General features: G+C 42.9%; 2 protein-coding genes across 2 annotated transcripts in view; one reads left to right on the forward strand and one right to left on the reverse strand.

Annotated features, from left to right (window-relative positions):
- The first annotated feature begins 5,744 nt into the window (after positions 1-5,744).
- LOC143118918 (uncharacterized) lies at positions 5,745-9,860 on the forward strand. Its single transcript, XM_076280099.1, has 6 exons — positions 5,745-5,751; positions 6,466-6,822; positions 7,596-7,622; positions 7,747-8,124; positions 8,758-9,165; positions 9,424-9,860. The coding sequence occupies exons 1-6, from the start codon at positions 5,745-5,747 to the stop codon at positions 9,858-9,860; spliced, it is 1,614 nt and encodes a 537-aa protein (XP_076136214.1).
- Positions 9,861-14,263: 4,403 nt separating this feature from the next.
- Positions 14,264-22,663, reverse strand: part of LOC143126118 (uncharacterized) — a 48,507-nt gene continuing 40,107 nt past the window's right edge. The window contains exon 13 of the mRNA XM_076288033.1: positions 14,264-16,239. Coding sequence (XP_076144148.1) covers positions 15,704-16,239 — 536 coding nt within the window. The 3' untranslated portion in view covers positions 14,264-15,703. The remainder of the gene's footprint in view (positions 16,240-22,663) is intronic.

The raw sequence follows: 22,663 nt of genomic DNA on the forward strand, positions 1-22,663 counted from the left end.
GTCTATAGGACAGTGAATGGAGAATCTTGAAAGTTGAATTCTGAGAAATGCCCAAGTTACCCAAAGGGCAAACAAACAACTTTTACTTTGATAACCCTATAGAACATGTTACTGTATAAAAGTTCACTGTACTCAACATTTCCAGGTCAAATTTTGGCAATTAGACTAAAAATTGCAAATTTTTCGAAATTTCTCCAAAGTTCATGTGTTAGGTGGCACCCCTAAATCTCAATGGAATTACTCAAAACTGTGCAAAAGTCATTTTTATGTTAATTGGAACAAAATGCAATGCCAGCCAAATTGATATTTTGAAATTAAAATTTCCCATTCAAATTTGATGCACCCTAATGTATACATACACACATTTATATATACAGTACAGATACAAACATACATACAAACACACAAACAAATAAATTATACATACATAAGCATGCATGCAACCATCCTTACATAGCGTGCATTAAGAAAAGAGAAGGCCTATATCCATCCATTCATCCAACACTATTTGTAATATTTTGCAAAAGAGGTAGTGGGGGTAACTACTTTGCAATGCAATGAAGAGACTAAAGCAAAGTGACAGTGGAAATAAAAAGCTACTGTACAAATTATCAGGGACAGATGACTTCAGTTTCCTTTCCTCAATCAAAGGTCTCTATTCAGTAACTTGGCCAACCGTCTATTTACAATTGTGTGTCCCTCATGTTGTGAACTGTGTGGTAGAGAACCAGTGTACAGTAGATTCTGCTTTCAAACTTATGAGGTGGGGGGGGGTATGTGATGGTGGAGGGGGGGGGGTACAGGTGGGGGGTATGTGATGGTGGGGGGGGGGGGTAGAGGTGGGGGGGTGGATTGCAGAATGTGTTTAGAGATGGGAAATGTTTGAATACATTTGACTGGTTTGACAATAAAAAATCAATGACAAAAAAATTATACTAAAGAAAAAAAGAATTAAAGGCATACATAAAATCTCCATACAGTACAAGTACTTACGGGTCAAAGCAAGGACAGTTTTCTCCAGAGGAAGGGGTGCCAAAATGATCCCTAGAAGAATAAGAGACACATACACCTAATTTTGATCATGGTAGTGTTTGACAGGAGTGTCATGGAAGCCAGTTGGTGCTCTCTCTTTGTCTACGTACTGTAGATTAACACAGAGATAGTCAAGACACTGATGACAGAAAACAGTCACTTCTCATCAGCGCAGTAAATATGAAGGAAAATATACAACCCATCAACATACTGGCCAACCACATGCAAAATGGGATCATTCCAAATTCCACCAACCAATTCCACCAATATTACCTAATTTATTCAGTCTTCATGTATTTGCAGTAAAATGCCATTAAAATGCCACTGTAAGTCATATAACCACAACACATACTAAGAACATACTAAAGCTAACCACTTAGAGTCTACATCATATATATATATATATATATAATACTACTAAGCATTTCTGATATGTTGCTGATTGAATCATAAACGGCCACAGCAACGAAGAGGAATGACTGATTCTACTTTCTTCTTTATTATTGTATAGATAGATAGATAGATAGACAGATAGATAAGTTCACTCAAACATTCACTTTATATCACTCTCTGGCCTATTTGATGGGTAAGTAGTACCATGTAGTTCAGTGGTCTGGAGAAATGTCAGAGAAGCTTTCTCAGCACGACATCTCCAACCATATTGCCAGAAGAGACTCAACACTGTTGTTGTTGGTGTCTGTTAGCATTTCCCTTTTAGGCAGTGGACTCAACATCATTTTAGACTATTAAAAAAACTGATATTTACATAGAAATACGACAGTCCTCATTTTGTTGTGCTTCAAGCACCTCTTGTTGGGCCTGGCTGCTCAGAAGAAAATGAAATAAACTCTATACCCTCTCAGGGCACTCCAAACATACACTTAAGGACTCATGACAACCCTCTAAAACACAACAGCAGCTTTTAAAAAGTGTTGAATCCCCACTCGTTCTGACCTGGGTCTTACCATGTGCCCTATTGAATCTCTGAACATATAATAGTGCATTATAGCCCTTTTAAATAATCACATCCACAAGGAGGACACTTCCCTTTTGAATGAAGGCCATTTCACAGAAAAGTTACGAGAGGTTGCCAAGTATAATCTTTTCCCGTTAATGGAGAAATGAACTATCATCCTTGTTTCTTTCGTACCCTCAAATAGGTAATTTTAATCACAATTGCTGAATGATAACCTGCTAGAATGATGTCACGCATCACATGCAGTAAATGTACAATAAGAGAGATTCGGTGTTTGAAATTAGGTTTAAGGCCCATTCAATATGTATGGGAAACTAATGAAAGAGGTGTTAACCGTGAAGTATAAAAAAAGCTCTCCATGAACTTAAAAAAATGGAAAAAATTAAATATCTCACAATCAACTTCCAATTAATAGTCTACCTTTCATATGACAAATGTAAACAAACAACCTTGTGATTTCTGACCCACTTTTCCTTATGAGGGTTATGAGGGTGCTCCATATATGGCTATTCTCTCACTGGTTATGAGGGTGCTCCATGGGCTAGCCTCTCACTGGTTATGAGGGTGCTCCAGTACGCTAGCCTCTCACTGGGTTACGAGGGTGCTCCATGGGCTAGCCTCTCGTTGGGTCACACAGCCTCAACCACTTCTGCATTCCTCTCCAACCAATTCCTTGTTATTGTCACCGCACAATGAACTCCAAGTAGGTTCACTTGGGCCTACTTGTCTAGCGTAGTTCCAACTGTACAGAACTACAATGACACTCAGTACACTGATCCAGATCTCACCATCCTCAGTGACAAGTCTTCATTCTACATTACCTGTTTAAGAACCGCCACATTTGTTGAGGGCACTATGTACAGTAGCCTAAACAAACACAACTGAATGAACTTTGAGTGCTGTGTTTTCAGAGTGTGAGGGAAGCACACCAAGGAATCGATAGCCAGGCTCTCCTGCACATGTTCAATGTTCTGCACTATGTCCTGATGACGACAAAAATATTGTCACTTAGAAGTCAAGTACAATGTAACCTCTTACATTTGTTAAAACTTTTTTTTTAAATGTAATACAAACTCACTGCTCTGGTTTAGTGTGTGCTTCACCTCACTGTGTGTTCACTAATTCACAGACAGGATAAATGCAGAGACCAAATTCCATGTATACTTGGCCTAGAAACCTGATTTACATTTACATTAAACAAAACATTTACATTTAACAAAACACCGTGCCACCAAACATTGTATAGCACTTGGGTTCCCCGAGTTTTTCTCTTCTTGATGGTGGACTTCAATCTGAATGTTTGTAGTTCCCCTTTTTAATTTATTCTCATATCTGTTAAAAGACAAATTCAACAATGTATTGAGATATTTAAAAACATATCCTCCATTATAATTAGATTAAATTATTGCAATTACTTATAGTAATAAAGACAACATTCATATTATTGTTGTCTTTAACACCAGGATTTATTTTCTCAGACTACTATTGATATTTAGAATGTCAAAATTTAGCTTTCGTATCCAGGGCTGTGTTCTATGTGTGTATGATTCACCATGTGTAATACATACTCACACTGCAACATGGTAGCATAGACCTATGGTAATATATTAACAAAAAAACATTCACTTTGGGCATTTTATGTAAAAGACGTCATGCCAAAAGACAATGAAAAGCGTTAGGCCTACTGACGTGGGAGTGCCTTCTTGATTTATTGTAAAGAAAGAGAGAGAGATAACTCACATTACATTATAGTGTGACAGTGACACCCCATGATATTTTGTTGGGGCAAAATCTGTTTGACATCTGTGTTCAAACAGATCAATTCGTATGTACTTAAATAAGGAACAATTGCATCCCTTTTATTGTTTTTATTCTAAATCTAACTTTGTGAAATGTGCTTGGGACAGTCACGATATGAGCTTTGTTTGGAATTTGTGGAAAAATAGGAATATGAATGTCACGAATGCTCTGTATGTTCATATAAAACAGCATTTTCTGAAGAAGAAAAAAATAAGACCACATATCTTTGCAGATTTTAATATTATTTAGTTATGTTTGACACTAGGGACCAAAAAACGCCACCCTTCAATGATTTACCTGTCGCGCGTTTTAAAATTATGTTTGTCCCTTATCGCGGCTGGTAGAAAGCAGAACAAGTTCAGCGCACACCCGAGAATCTCAGCTGGCGGGATATTTGGAGAGAATGATATCTCCTGTAACTCCTTTGGAATGTCTGCCTTGTAATTAGTTGCAGTCAACTTAACATTAAACTAATATCTTACCTAATAGCCGATCTTACATTTGTAACCTTCGGATCAACATTGTCGCTAACGTGAGCTTTCCCTGCACCAACCAGTCATAATGGACGAAGTAAGTCATTAGTCTTTATTTTGGTATCGTTAGTCTACACACTTTGTAGCTTATATGTCTATTTTTCTGATTCGATTAACTTCTAAGACAGTCCACATCAACTGTGCATTGATAGCATGTCTGGATTATTGGCTAACTATCAGAAAATAGCCTAATGTAACTTTGTTGTTCAAGTTAGTTGCCTTTATCAATGCAATGGAAACTAATGTATCGAGGTGGTTAGATAAGCGCTAATGTTAATCGACCATACTAGTTATAATTTGGAACTGGGTAGCCTATTGTTTAGTCTGTCTTGTAATTTTTTCCACAGGAGTTGGACTGCAAACCAGTTGTTACGCCCACTTGTAAGATTGAACCGGACTCTTTGGAACCGTTGGAGGACAAACCTAACATTGATGGTCCAGAAATGCAACATTTGGGAATTAAGGTGGAAGTAATTAAAGTAGAAAACCTAAAAGAAGAAGAGGAAGAGGAGGTGGATGTGGACAACATATTGGATCCCGCGCACAGTAAGTAGCCTAAAGAGAGCGCGACCGGTTGTCTTTTGACTGAACAGATCAGTTAAAGTTCTAGATAACACAACAGCTACAACTTCTCAACTTATTCATGTGCATAAGTCCTAATTCTAGAAGTCACACATTAACTGTATGCTTACAGTTCTGCTACAGTACAAAACACATTCACACACCTGCATCACACTTGAATTTCCCCTAGGGATCAATAAAGTATCTATCTATCTATCTATCTATCTATCTATCAAAACAACACAAGGCCCACTTTCTCAAATCCTTCATTACAATGACACAAATCCCATGCAATACAATTTATGATTACACTCACACTTTGGGTATAGTTTCATAGACTATGGTGCGAAACATAGTCAGATACCCAAGAAGGGAAGACATGGCCGTGTTTCCCACAGAATTAAATTCTATTTGTGGTGGTAGGTTTGCAGAATTAACTTGAAAGCAACAGTTTTTAACAAATTAGCACAGCGTGGTTATGATGCTAACCAGATTTAAGCACAATTTAGTACAACCTGGACAATCATTGTGTGGTGGTCAATGTTGATATTGTGGTGGGCCGCCACAAATAAGTCAATGTATGGGAAACACTGCATGGGCACTACAGCAACTGTAGCAAAACTGAGAGTTTATGAGTCTCCTGATTTGTGACTTGTAGGATTTGTGCACCTGCAATAAAAAATGGATAAGAATCGAGACTCAAATTGAGATGAAAGTCATGTCATTAAATTGAATAATTGCTATTTTTAGAATGTAAATTACAACATTACTATTTGAGGTCCAACAGCAAAGATTATGAAACAAATTTCAGAAAGTAACTGCGCCATTACATGTATGCTGATATGGCATGTAACGTTACATAACTTACAAGCACTTTGTTTGAAGCAGGTTGAACTACATATTTTGCCACTTCTCTCTGACTTCCCTGATTCGCTGACAAAGCAAATCAATATTACTGAATGTTTTTCCAATTTAGTGTTGAATGGGTGACACATTTCACCAAGCCTTCAGGCCACACACAGTCAAATGATGTTGGTGGTCAAATGTTTTATTGGTCATTTTTTTTCCTTTTGCACGTTTTAAACGTTGAATTTCCCCTTGGGGATCAATAAAGTATCTATCTATCTATCCATCTATCTAAAATAATATTTTATCTTTTGTTTTTAATTGTCTAAAATAGTCAGGTTTGCTCTTTTTAAGATGTATCCAATAATTCATTTTTTTTATAGATTAAGATTATATCAGATGATAGAGGCATTATTCTACCCTTTTATGTATTCTTAAAGCAACACAATATAGTTCTTTTTGTTTAATATTATGGCTCCAAACTCATTTTTATGATACGTGGACATATAATAAGCAGAATTACATCTCTTTCAATACCAATTCGATAAGGCATGGCATGGATCACTGACAGAGTTTGTTTACATGAAGACACTAAGAAAAAGAAACATAATTGTCCTGTGTGTGTTTGTGCATGTGTGTGTTTGTTTGTTTGTCTGTGTTTGTGTGCGTGTGTTTGTGTGTTCTCCCCACTTAATGGACCCCATATCCCGTTGCTAGCACACAAAAAGCGTTTTAGCCGCGAGGAGGAGTCGATACTGTGGAGGGAGGTGCTCAGTCACTGGGACGAGCTCTTTGGACAGCGGAGCAACCTGCTCCCCAGGGTGGGCCGAGGTTCCGTTTGGAACGAGGTGGCCGCCGCCGTCCAGGCGTTGTCCGGGGTGGTGCGGGACGGGGAAGAGGTCCGCAGGAAGTGGTGCTACTTCAAGAACCAGCTGAGAGCCAAGCTGGCGGTCATTAATGCCTCTGGAGAGGAGGAGGAGAAGCCTGGGGCAGGCCTCAGTGAGTTGGAGGCAGAAGTGGCCATGAAGATGAAGGAGACGACCAATGGAAGAGACGCCGGACATGAGGTCGACGGTAAGCGCGAGAGATGGCCTATAGAATTATAATGTAAAAGTATCTTTTTTGTTGTGTGTTTTCTACCAATGCTTGCAGTAGTTTTGTTTTTGTACCCTCGTTCTGGTGTGTGTACACTAAAGCTCTGAATTAGGTCTTAGGTCTGATGGTCAGACACAGATTTTGTTTGCACCACCACATAAAAGGGGTTCACATGTACAGCCTTGTTTATTGTGCTTCAGAGAGTGATGCCATACAGATTACATATATAATTCGCTGGCAGCTGCTAGCTAAGTGGTTGTTAGTATGTTTATAGCCTTGAGGTGTCAAATATGGACAGCTTCAAAGTAGCTGGTCAAGTTGAGGGGAGCAATCTGAAGTGGTTTATTAATTTTCTTTGCAGATCATAACTGGGTTCTTATCATAGTTGGCTAGACTGATGCAGATCATAACTGAGTTCTTATCATAGTTAGCTAGACTGATGTAGATTATAACTGGGTTCTTATACTAGTTAGCTAGACTGATGCAGATAGATCATAACTGGGTTCTTATTGTAGTTAGCTTGACGGATGCAGTTTCCATAGTATTTGCATATTTTTAGATGACTTTCTACATTTTATCATTCTTTTATCATCTCACCTTGGAGTCAAACTGTGATTACTTTAGTGCTGAGATTGTTTGGAGATGATGAATTTGTTTATTGAAAATGGCTCACTAATTATAAGTACTGAGTTAATTAATTATAAGTACTGCACTAATTATACACTGTACCCCCCCCCCCCTCTCTTTTTTAGGATTGCCACAAGACCATGACAAAACATGTAAGTTGTTTCTCTTTATTAAAATGAGGTCAACGCTTGCTTTATGTGCCTTTATTTATGATCTACTTATTCACCATGTCAAATGCTCACTGCCCTAGTACTTGACTCGTGCCATGTTCTCTAGGCCAGGCCTACAACAAGCGCTTCAGCAAAGACGAAGAGGAGATTTTATACAAGGAGGTCCTTCGTCACTGGGAGGAGCTTTTCGGCGGGCGCCACAACCTCCTACCTCGCGGCGGCCGCACCGTCATCTGGAACCGCATCGCCGCCAAGATGAACGCCAGCTCCGGGTTGATCGCGGCCCGCGACGGGGAGGACGTGCGGAAGAAGTGGGGCCACCTCAAGAAGCAGAAGCTCCACGTGAAAGCCGCGCAGTCGGGGGGTCTGGAGCCCACTGGAGAGCATGGGGGGGCCGATGGAGAGGACCTCAGCCTGCTGAAGCAGAGGATCGTGTCCAGGATGAAGCAGGATGCAGCTGAGGGCAGGACCGGGACGGGGGCCAGTGAGTATCCCGTCCTGCTGTTTTGCTTTTGCTTTTAGTCATTTGCTTTGTCCAAATAAAAGCCCCACTGACAAAACATTTGGGTTACTAAGTACAACAAGGGCCTGTGGCCCCCTGGTGGTTCACAAAGGCATTGTAGGTGAGCCCTGACCAAGCTTTTAATAATGTAGTTTTCACTGTGGAAATCACCATTTTTATTCAGCACTGACACCACCTGAAACAGAATGTCATATTTTGACAGAATCAACTCGAGAGCTATGACAAAAGTAGCAGTGCTTGATTTGTCTGAATAGAGATGGACAAAGTCTCAAAGACAATTTTAGAAATGACTACACTGATCTGATTGAACAGTCATCATGCCTTGCAGTCGACATCAGAATCAGAATTTCCAAGGACAAAATAAGGAATCTGACTTGGTGAAATGGTGCAGGACACATAAGAAGTATTTAAAACATGTCTCAAGTGTAAATAAGGCACATTTTCTAATGTTTGAATTAAAACAGACAACAAAATGTTTGAATTAAAACAGACAACGAAACTCCTCTGTTGGCTCTTACGTAGTTAGCACGCTTGCCCAACCTCAGTAACGCCACTTTCCTGATCTCTCCTTACTCTAAAACCTCCAATCTCCAGCCTCCAGTCGGCGTTTCTCCAAAGAGGAGGAGGACCTTCTCTACATGGAGATCCTCAACCACTGGGAGGCGCTGTTCGGCGAGCGCAACCAACTCCTGCCGCGCGGCAGCAGCGTCCCCGTTTGGACACAGGTCACGGCCAAGCTCAACGCCGCCGCTACTGCGGCCGCCACCACCACGCAGGGAGCCAGGCCCCGGGACGTGGAGGAGGTGCGCGAAAAGTGGAACAACCTGAAGAACCAGCTGAAGGCCAAGCTGGCGCCCGCCTGGGCATCGGACGGCCGGGGTGGAGGTGGGGGTGGCGTGCAGCAGCAGGGGTCTCCCCAGCTCACGCCGCTGGAGGAGAGGATCGCCCGCCGGATGAAGATGGCCATCGCCGGGGCGACGGGGATGCCCAGTGACTGCAACGGTGGGTGGAGTTGTTCGGTTTTAATATGAACTTCTATTTTAGAGGAAAAAAGAAAATTCTGCTAGATATTAGCATAAGTTATTTCCACTGATTTATGTAGCAAAAGGTGACTGTAAGGCTAAGCATGGATTTATGTAGTGCATGACTTAATTCCATGATCCTGGATTATGTGTATGAATGCCCTAGATCATCACCAATACATTAAATGTAATTATTGTTTATTGTATATTTAGTTTGGTTGTTTTTTTCCCTATGTAGGGACGTTTCCTGATGACACCTTGCGGACTGCCGAATTCTACTCGGACAGCTCCAACACAGAACACCTGCTGCCGGACCTCCAAGCTCCTCTTTCTCCTCCTCCTTCTCCTCTTCCATCTCTTCCTCCTTTTCTCCCTCCATCCTCGGCGATCACGTTGACGCCCCAAACCGTTCAGACGCTCCTGAGCAAGCAAGAGGAGGGCAACCGCCTGCTGACCGAGGCACTCCGCGTCCAGACGGCCAGCCTGGAGGTCCAGCGGTCGTGCCTGACGGCTTTGCAGGAGGTGCGGGCGGCGCTGGTGGACCTGGTAGAGGTCCAGAAAGTTCATCATCTGGAGCAGGACAGGAAGAGGAAGTCGGCCGAGCGAGACCCTCAAAGTCACTGTTTCAGAAATGAGGTAGCCTATGGCATTAGGCACGTTAATAAGATGGAGTGATTTTGAGAACTGTTGGTGAAAGTAAACTGTTGGTGAAGGTGATAAGACTTCTGTATAGTATATGTACAGGCAGTTGGGCAGAATGCAATTGTAAGACTAAGCAAATATTCCTTTAGTGTCTCATCAAAACTATGTTTTTATTTTGTTGGACTGTAAATTTAGCCTTTTTCACTGTATGTTTTACGAAAGCAGATACTTGCATATTGTGTAAGCACTAACCCATAGATGTTTTGTATTTTATGAAAACTGAAAAAGTTTTTCTCAGTTGGTCTTTGTCAGTGAGCTGTCACTGTGAGAGTCACATTTGTTAGATAGATGTGTATGCACTATGCAAAATGAGACAGAATTGCACTTGACCCCCCCCCCCCAAAAAAAAAAAGTGTTTTGTATTTGTATTTTCAAAAAGAAATATAAAAACAAGATGCTATAACTACAAATGCTATTTTATTTAGTTTTACTTTGATATATTTTGCAGTTTTGATACAATTTTGTTTTTGATAAAAAAAAAAATCCTTACTGGGCTCCACAGAGTTGAAATGATTTTGGCTTTAATCATTCTGTTTCAATACCAATTGAATAGTAATATATTTAGTATATGAACTAGTCAAGGTCATCATGTTGATGGTATTTTCTAAGGCTGTCATCACTGATGATAGATTTAATGTAATTAAAGAGAAAATCTAATTAATTATTGTATTACATATTACATATTACTTAATTTCATTTCCATTTCAGAGCTGTTTCAGTGCAACATGCACATGCATTCCAGTACACTTGTTAAAATGTGTTTTCCATTTTTATAAATAAAGAATACAGATGGCAAACATACTGTATGTAGGGGTTGTGTTTATTTTAGGTCTACTTATTAATTCTCTTGACAAGAATACTTTCAGAAAGACTAACAAAAAGTTAGTTACGCATATACAATATTTGCCACCGTACAAACCACAAAAGTGTGTTTATTGCCGATGGACTTTGTATGTGGGAAAGGAAAATGAAAGCACTGCTCTCTCACAGTCCCCAAGCTACTATGGGGTCATTCCAAAACACAAAACCTCTACAGTATCTTGTTATTTACGTTGTTTTAACTTGTCAACTAGGGGCCCTGAGAGCAAATCTTTAGTGCCAAATCTTCTTTAGTGCTGCTTTCAGGTAACTTCATCTCTGTCCTGAGTTAGACTGAGATAATGAATGTGTTTGAATTGTGTCTGCTACAGTTCCCAATGTGATGAAGATTAAGGAGGAAGATGAGGATGATGGATATGATGAGGCTTTGATGGGACCAGGTCAGTACAGATAGCTAACAACATGAGCATGAATGCAGTTCTGAAACTGGAGACTAATGAGTGTTTTAAACCTAGTTTATGGCAGTAGCCTACACTGCTCAAAAAAGGGAACACTTACAGTTTTTCACAATTGCTAAAACACATTTCTTAAAACCTTCCACTCTTTTCTCCTTTCGCAAACTACATTCACAGAACATCTGACAGTTCTTGCAAAATCAAACAATCACCTCAAAACAGTTTCACTTCAATACCAAACAATGTCAAGGTACTGATCCAATGTGTTATTGAAGTGATCCCTCTATTTTTTTGAGCAGTGTACATATGTTAAAATTGTAAGATTGTTTGTACAAGTAGTCTGACTGAAAACGTGATTGATAGAGAGGACTTTGCTACAAGAGCCACGCATGTCCACCCTTCCTTCATATGTGAGGTGTTTCTGGTTTAAATTACATTTTGCTTCTGGTGTTTCAAGTGGAAGAGGATTTTGATGGAGAAGAGGACAAGGTTGACTCCAGATGAGACTGATGACCGTTCATCTAGTATGTAACTCCAACTACTAACCTTAGCCTTAACAATACATTGCACTTTACAGAGTGTGAGGAGATAGTTTGATAATATGAGCATGTGCAGTTTGTCTATACTATCCAAATTAAGTGTGACTTTTTATTTATTCTTCTGATGGATTTTCTGATGCAATATAAAGATGGCTGAATGCAATTAACTTATTTCCTCAATCAGTAACAGTACAGTCCAGAGTCCAGCCTTAAATCAAGTTCAACCCTAAATCCAAGTTGTGTTCTGCTTGCTTTTCTTAGTGCTAGAGGGGGAAAGAGGGACTGAGGACATTGAGGAAACTCCGGCAAAGAAAAGGGCTTCAAGGACACACACCAGTGGCAACTTCACACCTGAGCGAGCGCCACACCTGCTTCCCATCCAATGCGTCATTTGCAAACGTCACAAATACAGAACTGAGTGGTGGAGCAGGAAAAAAATAAAGGAAAAACTGATGCTGTGTCAAACACCCTATGCAGGAAAGTTGCTTCTAGCAGCTGAAAAGAAACGAGATGAGGCTCTGCTAGTAGATATTCGAGGCGAGGATTTGGTGGGCATTGAAACGCGGTACCATTTCACCTGCTACAGAAACTATATTCACTGCCTGTACAAAAACGAAAAGACAACAGAAAGCAACGTGTATGATAATGGATACAGGTATTTCTGTGAGACGGTGGTTGAAGAGAAGCTTTTCAAAAATCGGGAGGTGCTTCGACTGTCACAGCTGAACATGCTTTTTAAAGACATTGTACAAGAAAGGGAGGGAGTTAACATTGCAGCATATAAGTCTCACTCGCTAAAGTTAAGACTCCAAAAGTCACATCCTTCACTACAGTTTCAAAAAGCATCTCGGACTTACTCTGTTTTTGTCGAAGATCTCACAGCTGAAGAGGCCATGCATGAAGGTGGCACCTCCTCTTCCTCCTCCTCATCATCATCATCATCATCAGATCGTCATCAAGTGCACGCACATTCAATAGAGAAAAAAAAAAAGTGTTTGAGGGAGATAGTATGTGAGTGTGTTTGAGAGAGTATGTGTGTATATGTGTGTGTGTTAATATTGACACACACACACACACATGCACACCGGTGAAAAGCCACACAGCTGTAGCCAGGGTGACAAGACCTTCGCTCTGCAGGGCCACCTGTGCAAGCACCTGCTGATGCACAGCGGGGAAAAGCCGTACGGCTGGGACTTCACACAGTTGGTTCAACAGCCCTCTGTGATGTTCAGGGCAGGCATCCCAGCAGGCCTGAGGCAGCAGGAGCAGGTGGAGCAGCAGGCCTGAGGCAGCAGGAGCAGGTGGAGCAGCAGGAGCTTGGTGGAGCAGCAGACATCCCAGCAGGCCTGAGGCAGCAGGAGCAGGTGGAGCAGCAGGCCTGAGGCAGCAGGAGCAGGTGGAGCAGCAGGCCTGAGGCAGCAGGAGCAGGTGGAGCAGCAGTAACGGGGTGACCCGTGTCTGAGATCATGAACCGCCGCAGCGAGTCTGTGTCGCTCTGGATACAAGTGTCTGCTTCATATTACTCAACGTCAACTTTAGGAGCGGAGACTGGCAGAGTTGTCTGACCCCTAGTGATGGGACATTCGACACGGAGGCACCGAAGCTTGTATCACTCCCGTGAAGCAAATTGTTTCGACACAGTGTGTTGGAGCTTGTATCAAATTGGAATAAGCATGTGACTGGTGACGTCCGAAGCTTCGAACGTCACCGAAGGGTTTTGCTGGTTTCGAAAGTTTGCTGCTGCGCTGATACCCAACAGGAGCAACACTGCTGTATTCTCTGTAGCCTACTGCTGTAATTTAACAAAACCTGTGTCACGTGTCTTAGTTACTCAGCAATCATTGTTGCTGAAGAACTTTTTAAAGTTCAAATTTCAAATATTTTTTGTTATTGCATAAGCCTAATAAAAATTCCTCGTAAAGTGACTCACAGGGATTGAACCCACGTCGCCAGATTTATCGTCCTCATCGCTACCTCTATTCTATCGTAGGCATACGGCAGGAATGGATGTTCATGAACTATTTATTTCTAACAACGGCCTGTTTAGTTCTAAAACACACTACCTAAATAATGCCTCTTGGTTATGAGTAGGCTATGACAGTTTATTGGATAAGGCCTACACTTTATTTATTTAAAGTAAATTGATATTGCCACATAGCAGACAGCTGCATTTTATGCTGCAGCTTGTTAAAACCGACTGAACACACGTAGGCCTACATTCAAATGCTGAACACGCTAGGCTATATTCAAACATTATACCCTAGTTCTAATTAATTTATTTAATTTTCAGTCATCTCATGCCATGTGTCCATTCTGTCCCTCATGTTCATGTTGTAAGCTTCGTTCGGGTGTGTCGATGAGTCTCAAAAGGCAGCGGACACCCCCTGGACTAACTCTTTCCCACAATAACTCCACATCAAAACTGTACCGGGTTATAACATGTAAAGTGGACTTGCTGACTGATGTTTCCTTTAGGTCATGGTCAAGTGGAATGACCTCTACTCAGTGAGAATACACATGTGACATGTAACTGAACATGATGCTGCACACACAAACACACATATAAAGGCAACAAACTGTTTTTTATTTCAGTTTAATTTATTTGTATGCAATTTTCCTATAAATTGAATGGTGTTTCCCTTTGCATTACCCATATCCAAGTAAAGACAACATTTTAACCACTTACATATTCAATTTATTATATAACAAAAACGTTATTAAGGACTCCCTCTCTCAATCTCTCTCACGCACAATCATATTAGAATGTAGAAAGGTTTTAGCAGGAATGAACAAAAATGATGACTTAAATCAAATTACGGTGGATTACCACTCCCAGCCCTGAGAAAACCCATCCACTCTCACTCTATGTTCATCTTTTTAATCTTCAGAAAACATACAGCTACATACAACATTCTAGGTTCAAGTTCAAATGTCATCGTTAGACATTCAACAAACAATATTCATTTTCTATCTGATATCTGACGCGTTTAGTCTAGTTCATACTTGTCTAAACAGCGTGCTCACCATATGTCATGTAAATGATCAAATATTTAAAGAATTAAAGATTAAAGAATACAAATGGAATAACAGAGGGAAAGCAAGGAAGGGAATATGTGTGTTTGAGAGAAGGAAGAAAATGAAGGATTGAAGGAACACACACACACATATTCAGTATACCCACACACACTCACACACACATATTCAGTATACCCACACACACTCACACACACATATACAGTATACCCACACACACTCACACACACACATATACAGTATACCCACACACACTCACACACACATATTCAGTATACCCACACACACTCACACACACATATTCAGTATACCCACACACACTCACACACACATATACAGTATACCCACACACACTCACACACAAGAGAAGATGAAGAAGAAGGAACACACACACAGACACACACACACACACAGAAAATCATACAGACACAAACAGAAACACGGTTAGAAACAGAGAACAGAACAGAACTAGAAACAGAGGGATGGATGGACACACACACACACACAGAAAATCATATACACACAACAGACACACAGAGAAAATCATGCACACACACACACACACACACAGAAAATCATACATACACACACACACACACAAACACACACGGACAAACAAGGCTGCTGGAAAAATAAAAGAAAGAGAAACAGAGAAAGCGGCAAACACCGATGGAACAATGGAACAGAGAGCAGGCAGGAGAAAGAACACACACACACACACACACACACACAAACAAACACACAGCACACACACACACACACACACACACACTCACACACACACACACACACACACACACACACACACACACCTCACACGCAGACACACACACACACACACACACACACACACACACACACCTCACACGCAGACACACACACACACACACACACACACACACACACACACACACACACACACACACACACACACACACAGGAGTGTGTAAACAGGAATAAGATTAAGGGGTCATGTGATCTGGTGCAGGGACACTGAGGAGTCAGGCCAAACCATAAACCCAGGATAGAGGGGCTCAGTGAATGTGGAGTGGAACGTGTGCAGGTGGGTGAGTGTGTTAGAGGAGACGCTGTAGAAGGACAGAGTGCCTGCTGACCAGTCCAGGTACACTCCTACTCTGCTGGAGCGGGAGGAGGGGACAGGTATGGCAGTCCTCTTATCATTGTGCCTGGCAGAGTAGCTGTTACCAGAGCAGTGCAGTCTCCAGGACTTGTCATTAAGTCCAAACTCACTGTCATCACTCTCCCCTTTCCTCTGGATGCTTTTATAGGCCACCGCTATATTAACCGGACCAGCACTCCACTCAGCCTCCCAGTAGCAGCGTCCAGACAGACCCTCTCTACACAGCGCCTGAACGTTGATGTCAAATCTCTCTGGGTGGTCAGGATACGGCTGCCACTCACTCCCCCATGTCACCTTTCTGTTCCCCTCAGATAGAGAGAGTTTTCTGTGTGCTGTGTTTGGGTCCAGTGTGAGCTCACAGGCATCTGCACACAAGAGAAGAGGAGAGAGGAGAGAACATCCTCATCAGAACATGGGGTAGGAAAGGACATGTTAACACACACACACACACACACACACACACACACACAATAATGGAAAGATAAAAGAAAGAGAAACAGAGGGGGAACAATGGGAACATGCAACAGAGAGCAGGTAGGGGAAAGAACACACACACACACTCACACACACACACACACACACACACACACAAGCACACACACACAAGCACACACACACACACACACACACACACACACACACACACACAGGGAGAACAAAGGGAACATGCCACAGAGAGCAGGCAGGAGAAAGTACACACACACACACACACACACAAGCACGCGCACACACACACACACACACACACACACACACACACACACACACACACACACACACACACACAGGGAGAACAATGGGAACATGCAACAGAGAGCAGGCAGGAGAAAGAACACACACACACACACACACACACACACAGACAAACACACAAACAGCACTGCACAGACAGACAAACACACACACACACACACACACACACACACAGACAAAGAAGCTGAGGTGAGCAACATTTGTAAAAGGATTAAAACTCTCAATGCTGCCGGCCCTGATGGCATCCCATCTTGTGTCCTCAAGACGTGCACAACTCAGCTGTCACAAGTCTACACTGACATCTTTAACTTGTCCCTGTCCTGGTGCACAGTGCCTTTGTGTTTCAAAAGGACAATGATTGTGCCAGTGCCCAATAAGAGTACTGTTTCTTGCCTGAATGACTACCGGCCCATGACCCTAACCTCCGTGGTGATGAAGTGCCTGGAGAGACTGGTTGCAGCCTACATCAACACACACCTTCCTGCTTTCCTGGACCAACTTCAGTTTACATACAAGCACAACAGATCCGTGGATGAAGCCATCCCCATCGCCTTGCATACTGCCCTAGCTCACCTGGACAAGAAATACACCTATGTCAGGATGCTGTTCATTGACTACAGCTCTGCCATTAACACTGTTGTGCCATCAACACTGGTGTTAAAACTCAGAGACCTGGGTCTGATTAGCCTCCACATGCTGTCAGAGGAGGGCTGAGTCCATCATCAAGGATGCCAGCCACTCAGCTCACTCCCTTTTTTCTCTATTTCCCTCTGGTAAGCGCTACCAGCACACACACACACACACACACGCACACAGAAACAGTATAAGCAGCAAAGACAGTGAGCAGGAACAAAAACAGACAAAAACACAAACACACACACACACACACACACGCACACATATGTATATTGCTATTTAGTGCTGTAATGGCGACAGGTGGTTTTGGCTGCTGTGTGTGTGTGTAGTATGTTTGTGTACTGTGTCGGCATTCAAACACCGAGCAACGCGATCTGACTGAAATCAGATCACTGATTAATACTGGATTAATATCTGTAAGCCATCTGTAAGCCATCTGTAAGCCTATCTCGCTGGGATTATTACTCGCTGGGTAAAGATGCAAGGCTGCAGCGCGTACTTTATACTCTATTGTACTGTATACTCTACACCTACTGTGGGGATCTCACTTGGGCGCGACTACAGCGTGGGCGCTGGACGGTAGCGGAATCATCCAGTATTCAAGGGAGTACCTGCTAAACCTACGATATCACAATACTCCAACACACCAGACTGAACCCTCTACCTAATCCAGGGCCACCAGATAACCAGAGGAACAATCAGCAAAGGAAACCAACCAGGAAGTGGGGAAGAAAAGGAGGAGTGAGGCAGAGACTCAAGAGACTGGCCGGTAAAGGTGTGTGCCCTCCTCTCCCCTCTAGATTGCTGGCCAATGTTCGTTTGTTGGGCAACAAACTCGACGAGCCACGAGCATATTGCAGACTTCAGTGGGCATATAGAGAGGCCAGCCTGATCTGCATCACCGAGACCTTAGTTTGATCACACCATACCTGACGCTGAACTCTTCCTGGATAACTTTGGGGTGCCACTCCGATTGGATAGAGACGGCGCCAGTAGTGGGAAAAGATGCGGGGGCCGGTCTGTGTGTATACGTAAACAAAGCATGGAGTAGATCGGCTAACATAAGAGAAACATGCTGCACACCAGATGTAGAACTAATATGTGTGTCCTTTAGACCAAAATACCTTCCCCGCGAGTTTGGCCAAGTGACAGATTGTTGTTTATGTCCCGCCCACAGGCAACGTCACTCGCGCAGCAGAGACAATTTCAAACTGCGCTCAGCGCATTTAAACAGACAATCCAGATTCACCGCTATTTATTATGGAGGACTTCAATTACTGCAGATTAAATAAATCACTGCCTACATTCCAGCAGTATGTGAAATGTGCCACCAGGGGCAGAAACACTCTTGATCTCTGTTATGGTAACGTGAAAAACGCACACACAGTGAGGGAAAAAGCCCTATAAGCACTGCTGACCATAACACAATACACCTTATGCCTGCATATAAAACCCAGTTGCATCAGGAGGGGGTATTCAAGAGAACAGTGAAGCAATGGCACAACTCTTATGCAGAAGCTCTGCAGGACTGTTTTGAGTCTACTGATTGGCAGGCTCTCACTCAGGATGCTAGTTTGGAGGATGCCACAGACGTAGTAACAGAATATATTAAATTCTGTGAGGGTAACATTATATCCTCAAAGACAGTTAAAATATTCTCCAACAATAAACCTTGGATAACTAAAAAATTTAAAGCAACAATCAATGAGAGAAAATTGCCTTTAAATCAGGACACAAAATAGAGCTAAAGCTGATCCAGGCCAAACTCAATAAACAAATGAAGACAGCTAAAAGAGTGTATAAGGAAAAGGTGGAGAAGCTCTTCCAGAACGGTAATGCCAGGGAAGCATGGAAGGGTGTTAAGACATTAGTGGGCCTCCCCACCAACCGCTATGCACACTGTCCTACAACCCAAAGCCCAATTGACTTTGCTGAGGATATTAACAACTTCTACTGCAGATTTGAGCAGAGAGACTTTTCCGCAGAGAGGGAGGTGCTTATAACAGGGCTCTCAAATGAGGCACTATCAACAGCAGCAGTTGTAATTAGGAGGGAGGAGGTGGAGAAAGTCTTCCAAAGAGTGGATCCCAGTAAGGCACCTGGGCCTGATAACATATCAGGCCGCCTCCTGAAGACCTGCAATAATGATGTCTGCCAAGTGGCGTTAACATCAGTAGTGATGAAGAGCTTTGAAAGGCTCATTCTCACTAAACTGCAGGCTGAAGTGAGTGCGTCCTCCGACCCACTTCAATTTGCCTATAGGAAGGACAGAGGAGTTGATGATGCTGTTCTGACTCTGCTGCACAACACCCATATGCACCTGGAGAAACCAGGGAGCCTTGCCAGGCTGGTGTTCATTGACTTTTCAAGTGCATTTAATACTGTTCAGCCTCACCTCATGGGCAGCAAGCTGCAGAAATTGAGTGCCAACCCGCACCTGACTCTATGGGTCCTCTCCTCCCTCACAGATGGGAAGCAACGGGTGAGATTCAATAGGCCACTGCAGCTAGGTCCGAACCATCTCGACAGGAAGCCCCCAAGGCTCTGTGGTTTCCCCGGTCCTGTTCACACTATACACCAATGACTGTAGGAGTATGCACCCAGACATGATGTGTCTGAAGTATTCAGATGATACAATCATTGTAGACACCGCCAACTCAGGGCAGCTCCTGCAGTCTGCAGTGGACAACTTCACACTCTGGTGTAAGGAGAACCACCTGGATTTGAACATCACCAGAACCAAGGAGATGGTCATAAACTTCAGACGCTCCATCACCAGCCCCCCTGCTCTTCAAATAGAAACTATTGAACGAGTAGAGGAGTATAAATACCTCGGCACCATCATCGACCACCAGCTGACGTTTAAAAATAACACTGACCGGATCTTCAGGAAATGTCAACAACATCTTTACTTCCTCCGAAAACTACGCCGGCTGCAAGTTGACAAGTCCATCCTACAAGCTTTTTACAACTGCTTTATACAATCCACGCTCACCTTCAGCATCCTGGCATGGTTTGGCTCCCTGAGTGAGCTGAACAAAGGGCCTCTCAACAGTCACCAGAATGAGCACCAAGATCATTGGACAACCACAGACCACCCTTGCAGCCATATTTGAGAAGCAAGCCATCAGGAAGAGCAGAGTCATAACATCCGACTCCACTCACAACCTCCATGCCCAATATGAACTATTACCCTCTGGAAGAAGATTCCGGTCCTTACCCCTAAAATCCAAGCGCGCCATGGTCACCTTTGTGCCAACATCCATAAGACTGCTGAACAACAATGACCCCCCCCCACGCACACTGACTAAACGTTTAACTTACTTATCATGTTAGATAATTGTTTATTTATTTTCTTAAAGTGTGGAATGTGTGTATGTATGTTGTGCCTTATCACAAATGAAGTTCCCTGACGGGAGAAATGAAGTTCTCTTGACTTGATCTGTATGGCTGTATAATGTGTGCATGTATGGATAGTATGACTATGTGTGGTACTGTACAGTCTTGTATTGTCCCATATAGAGTTGTCTCTCCTGCTCCAACTGCCCTTATTTATTGCCCCCCCTACTGCCCCCCTGTGTTTATTTACCCCTTTTATCCTTGCACTACTGCAACTGTGGCAGAAGAATCTTGCTGTATGGCAAAGTATATGCGACAATAAACCTTGAAACTTGAAACAAACACACACACAAACAGACTGACACAAACAGGAAAACACACACACACACACACACACACCCACAAAAAGTCATAAAAGCATGCACGCACACGCACACACACACCACACCACACACACACACACACTGAGACACACACACACACACACACACACACAAAAGCATGTGCGCGTGTGCACACACACTCACACTCACAGAGACAAACACAGTCATAAAAGCATGCACGGACACACACGCACATGCACGCACAGTCGCACACACACACACACACATACACGCACACACACACAAACAAACAAATGTGGCTCTCTCATTGTCCTACACAACTCATAAACCCAGTGTACTAGAACAGGTGTCCAACAAACTGTCATGCCTAATTACACTCATGTCTGAGTGATGTTAAAGGACACTGACCGGTACAACTTGCCATCTGCCTTTACAGGTGATTGGCATGTGTGATTCTTATGACTGTGAGATCAGGTCAAATGTTACCAGAGATCAGAAACTTTATCAGAGTTATATGGCTATGACAACATGGGGCAGGACTAAATTGTTGGCGCAAAAGGCAAACAGTATTCAGAGTCAGGCTCTTCAGTTGTTCACTACCAGCTGTATGAACTGGGAGAAGACTTGATGATGACAGGACTTTGCATTCATTGGCATGAAGCTCTGTAGGTAGCACAGAAGAGCAGGAAACCCACAGGATAGTTTACTAGCCATGATAGCCCAGCATTTAAGAGTCTAACTGGACATCGCTACCTTGTAGTGGTAAACAGGTAGAGACTGCCAAACAATGAAGAAATGTATTTTCATGTTGGGCACCAGACACAGATTGTCAATCACAAACAGACTGACAGACTTCACCTCTGTATTCAACAGCATCATCCAGGCCCTGCTACAGGACAAGCTCTCCCAGCTGAGTGTGCCTGACTCCACCTGCAGATGGATCACAGACTTCCTGTCTGACAGGAAGCAGCAGGAGAAGCTGGGAAAGCCCACCTCCAACCCGCTAACCATCAGCAGTGGTTCCCCACAAGGCTGTGTTCTGTCCCCTCTACTCTTCTCCCTTGTGGACTTCAGGAAGAGCCCAGCCTCACCTGCCCCCATCACCCTGTCTGGGTCCCCAGTTAGCACAGTGGAGTCCTTCTGCTTCCTGGGCACCAGAATCACCCAGGACCTGACATGGGAGCTGAACATGAGCTCCGGAACAAAGAAGGCTCAGCAGAGGATGTTCAACCTGCCAAAGCACATGATGGTGTACTTTTACACTGCCATCATGAAGTCCATCCTAACCTGCTCTATCACTACCTGGTGTGCTGCATCCACTGCCAACCATAAGAGCAGACTGCAGCATATCATTTTCCAGGGAAGTCTGGATGAGCGGATCATACAGATAACAGACTACATAAAGTTCTGTATCACCACCACTATTCTGACAAAAAACATCACCAAATAACCAAATTCTAAACCCTCGATCATCCCCCATATCATGCACACTCTCAAAGAAAAACAGAAAGCTTTCAAGCAGAAGGACTGGGCCACTCTCAAACTACTCAATAGACAGACAAAAAATGACATCATCAAAGCCAAAAGGAAACATGAACACAAAACAAGCTTTCCAAAGAGTCAAAATACTAACCGGACAGGAACAAAAACAGAACCACATCACAGCACCAGACCCATCAACCTCTGCCAACATCCTAAACAGCTTCTTTGCCCAGTT

This window comes from Alosa pseudoharengus, unplaced genomic scaffold (genome assembly GCF_046254945.1).
Source record: "Alosa pseudoharengus isolate Yale_2024_CS ecotype anadromous, Long Island Sound unplaced genomic scaffold, YU_APseudo_1.1 YU_APseudo_1.1_scf_1, whole genome shotgun sequence".
NCBI lineage: Eukaryota > Metazoa > Chordata > Actinopteri > Clupeiformes > Clupeidae > Alosa > Alosa pseudoharengus.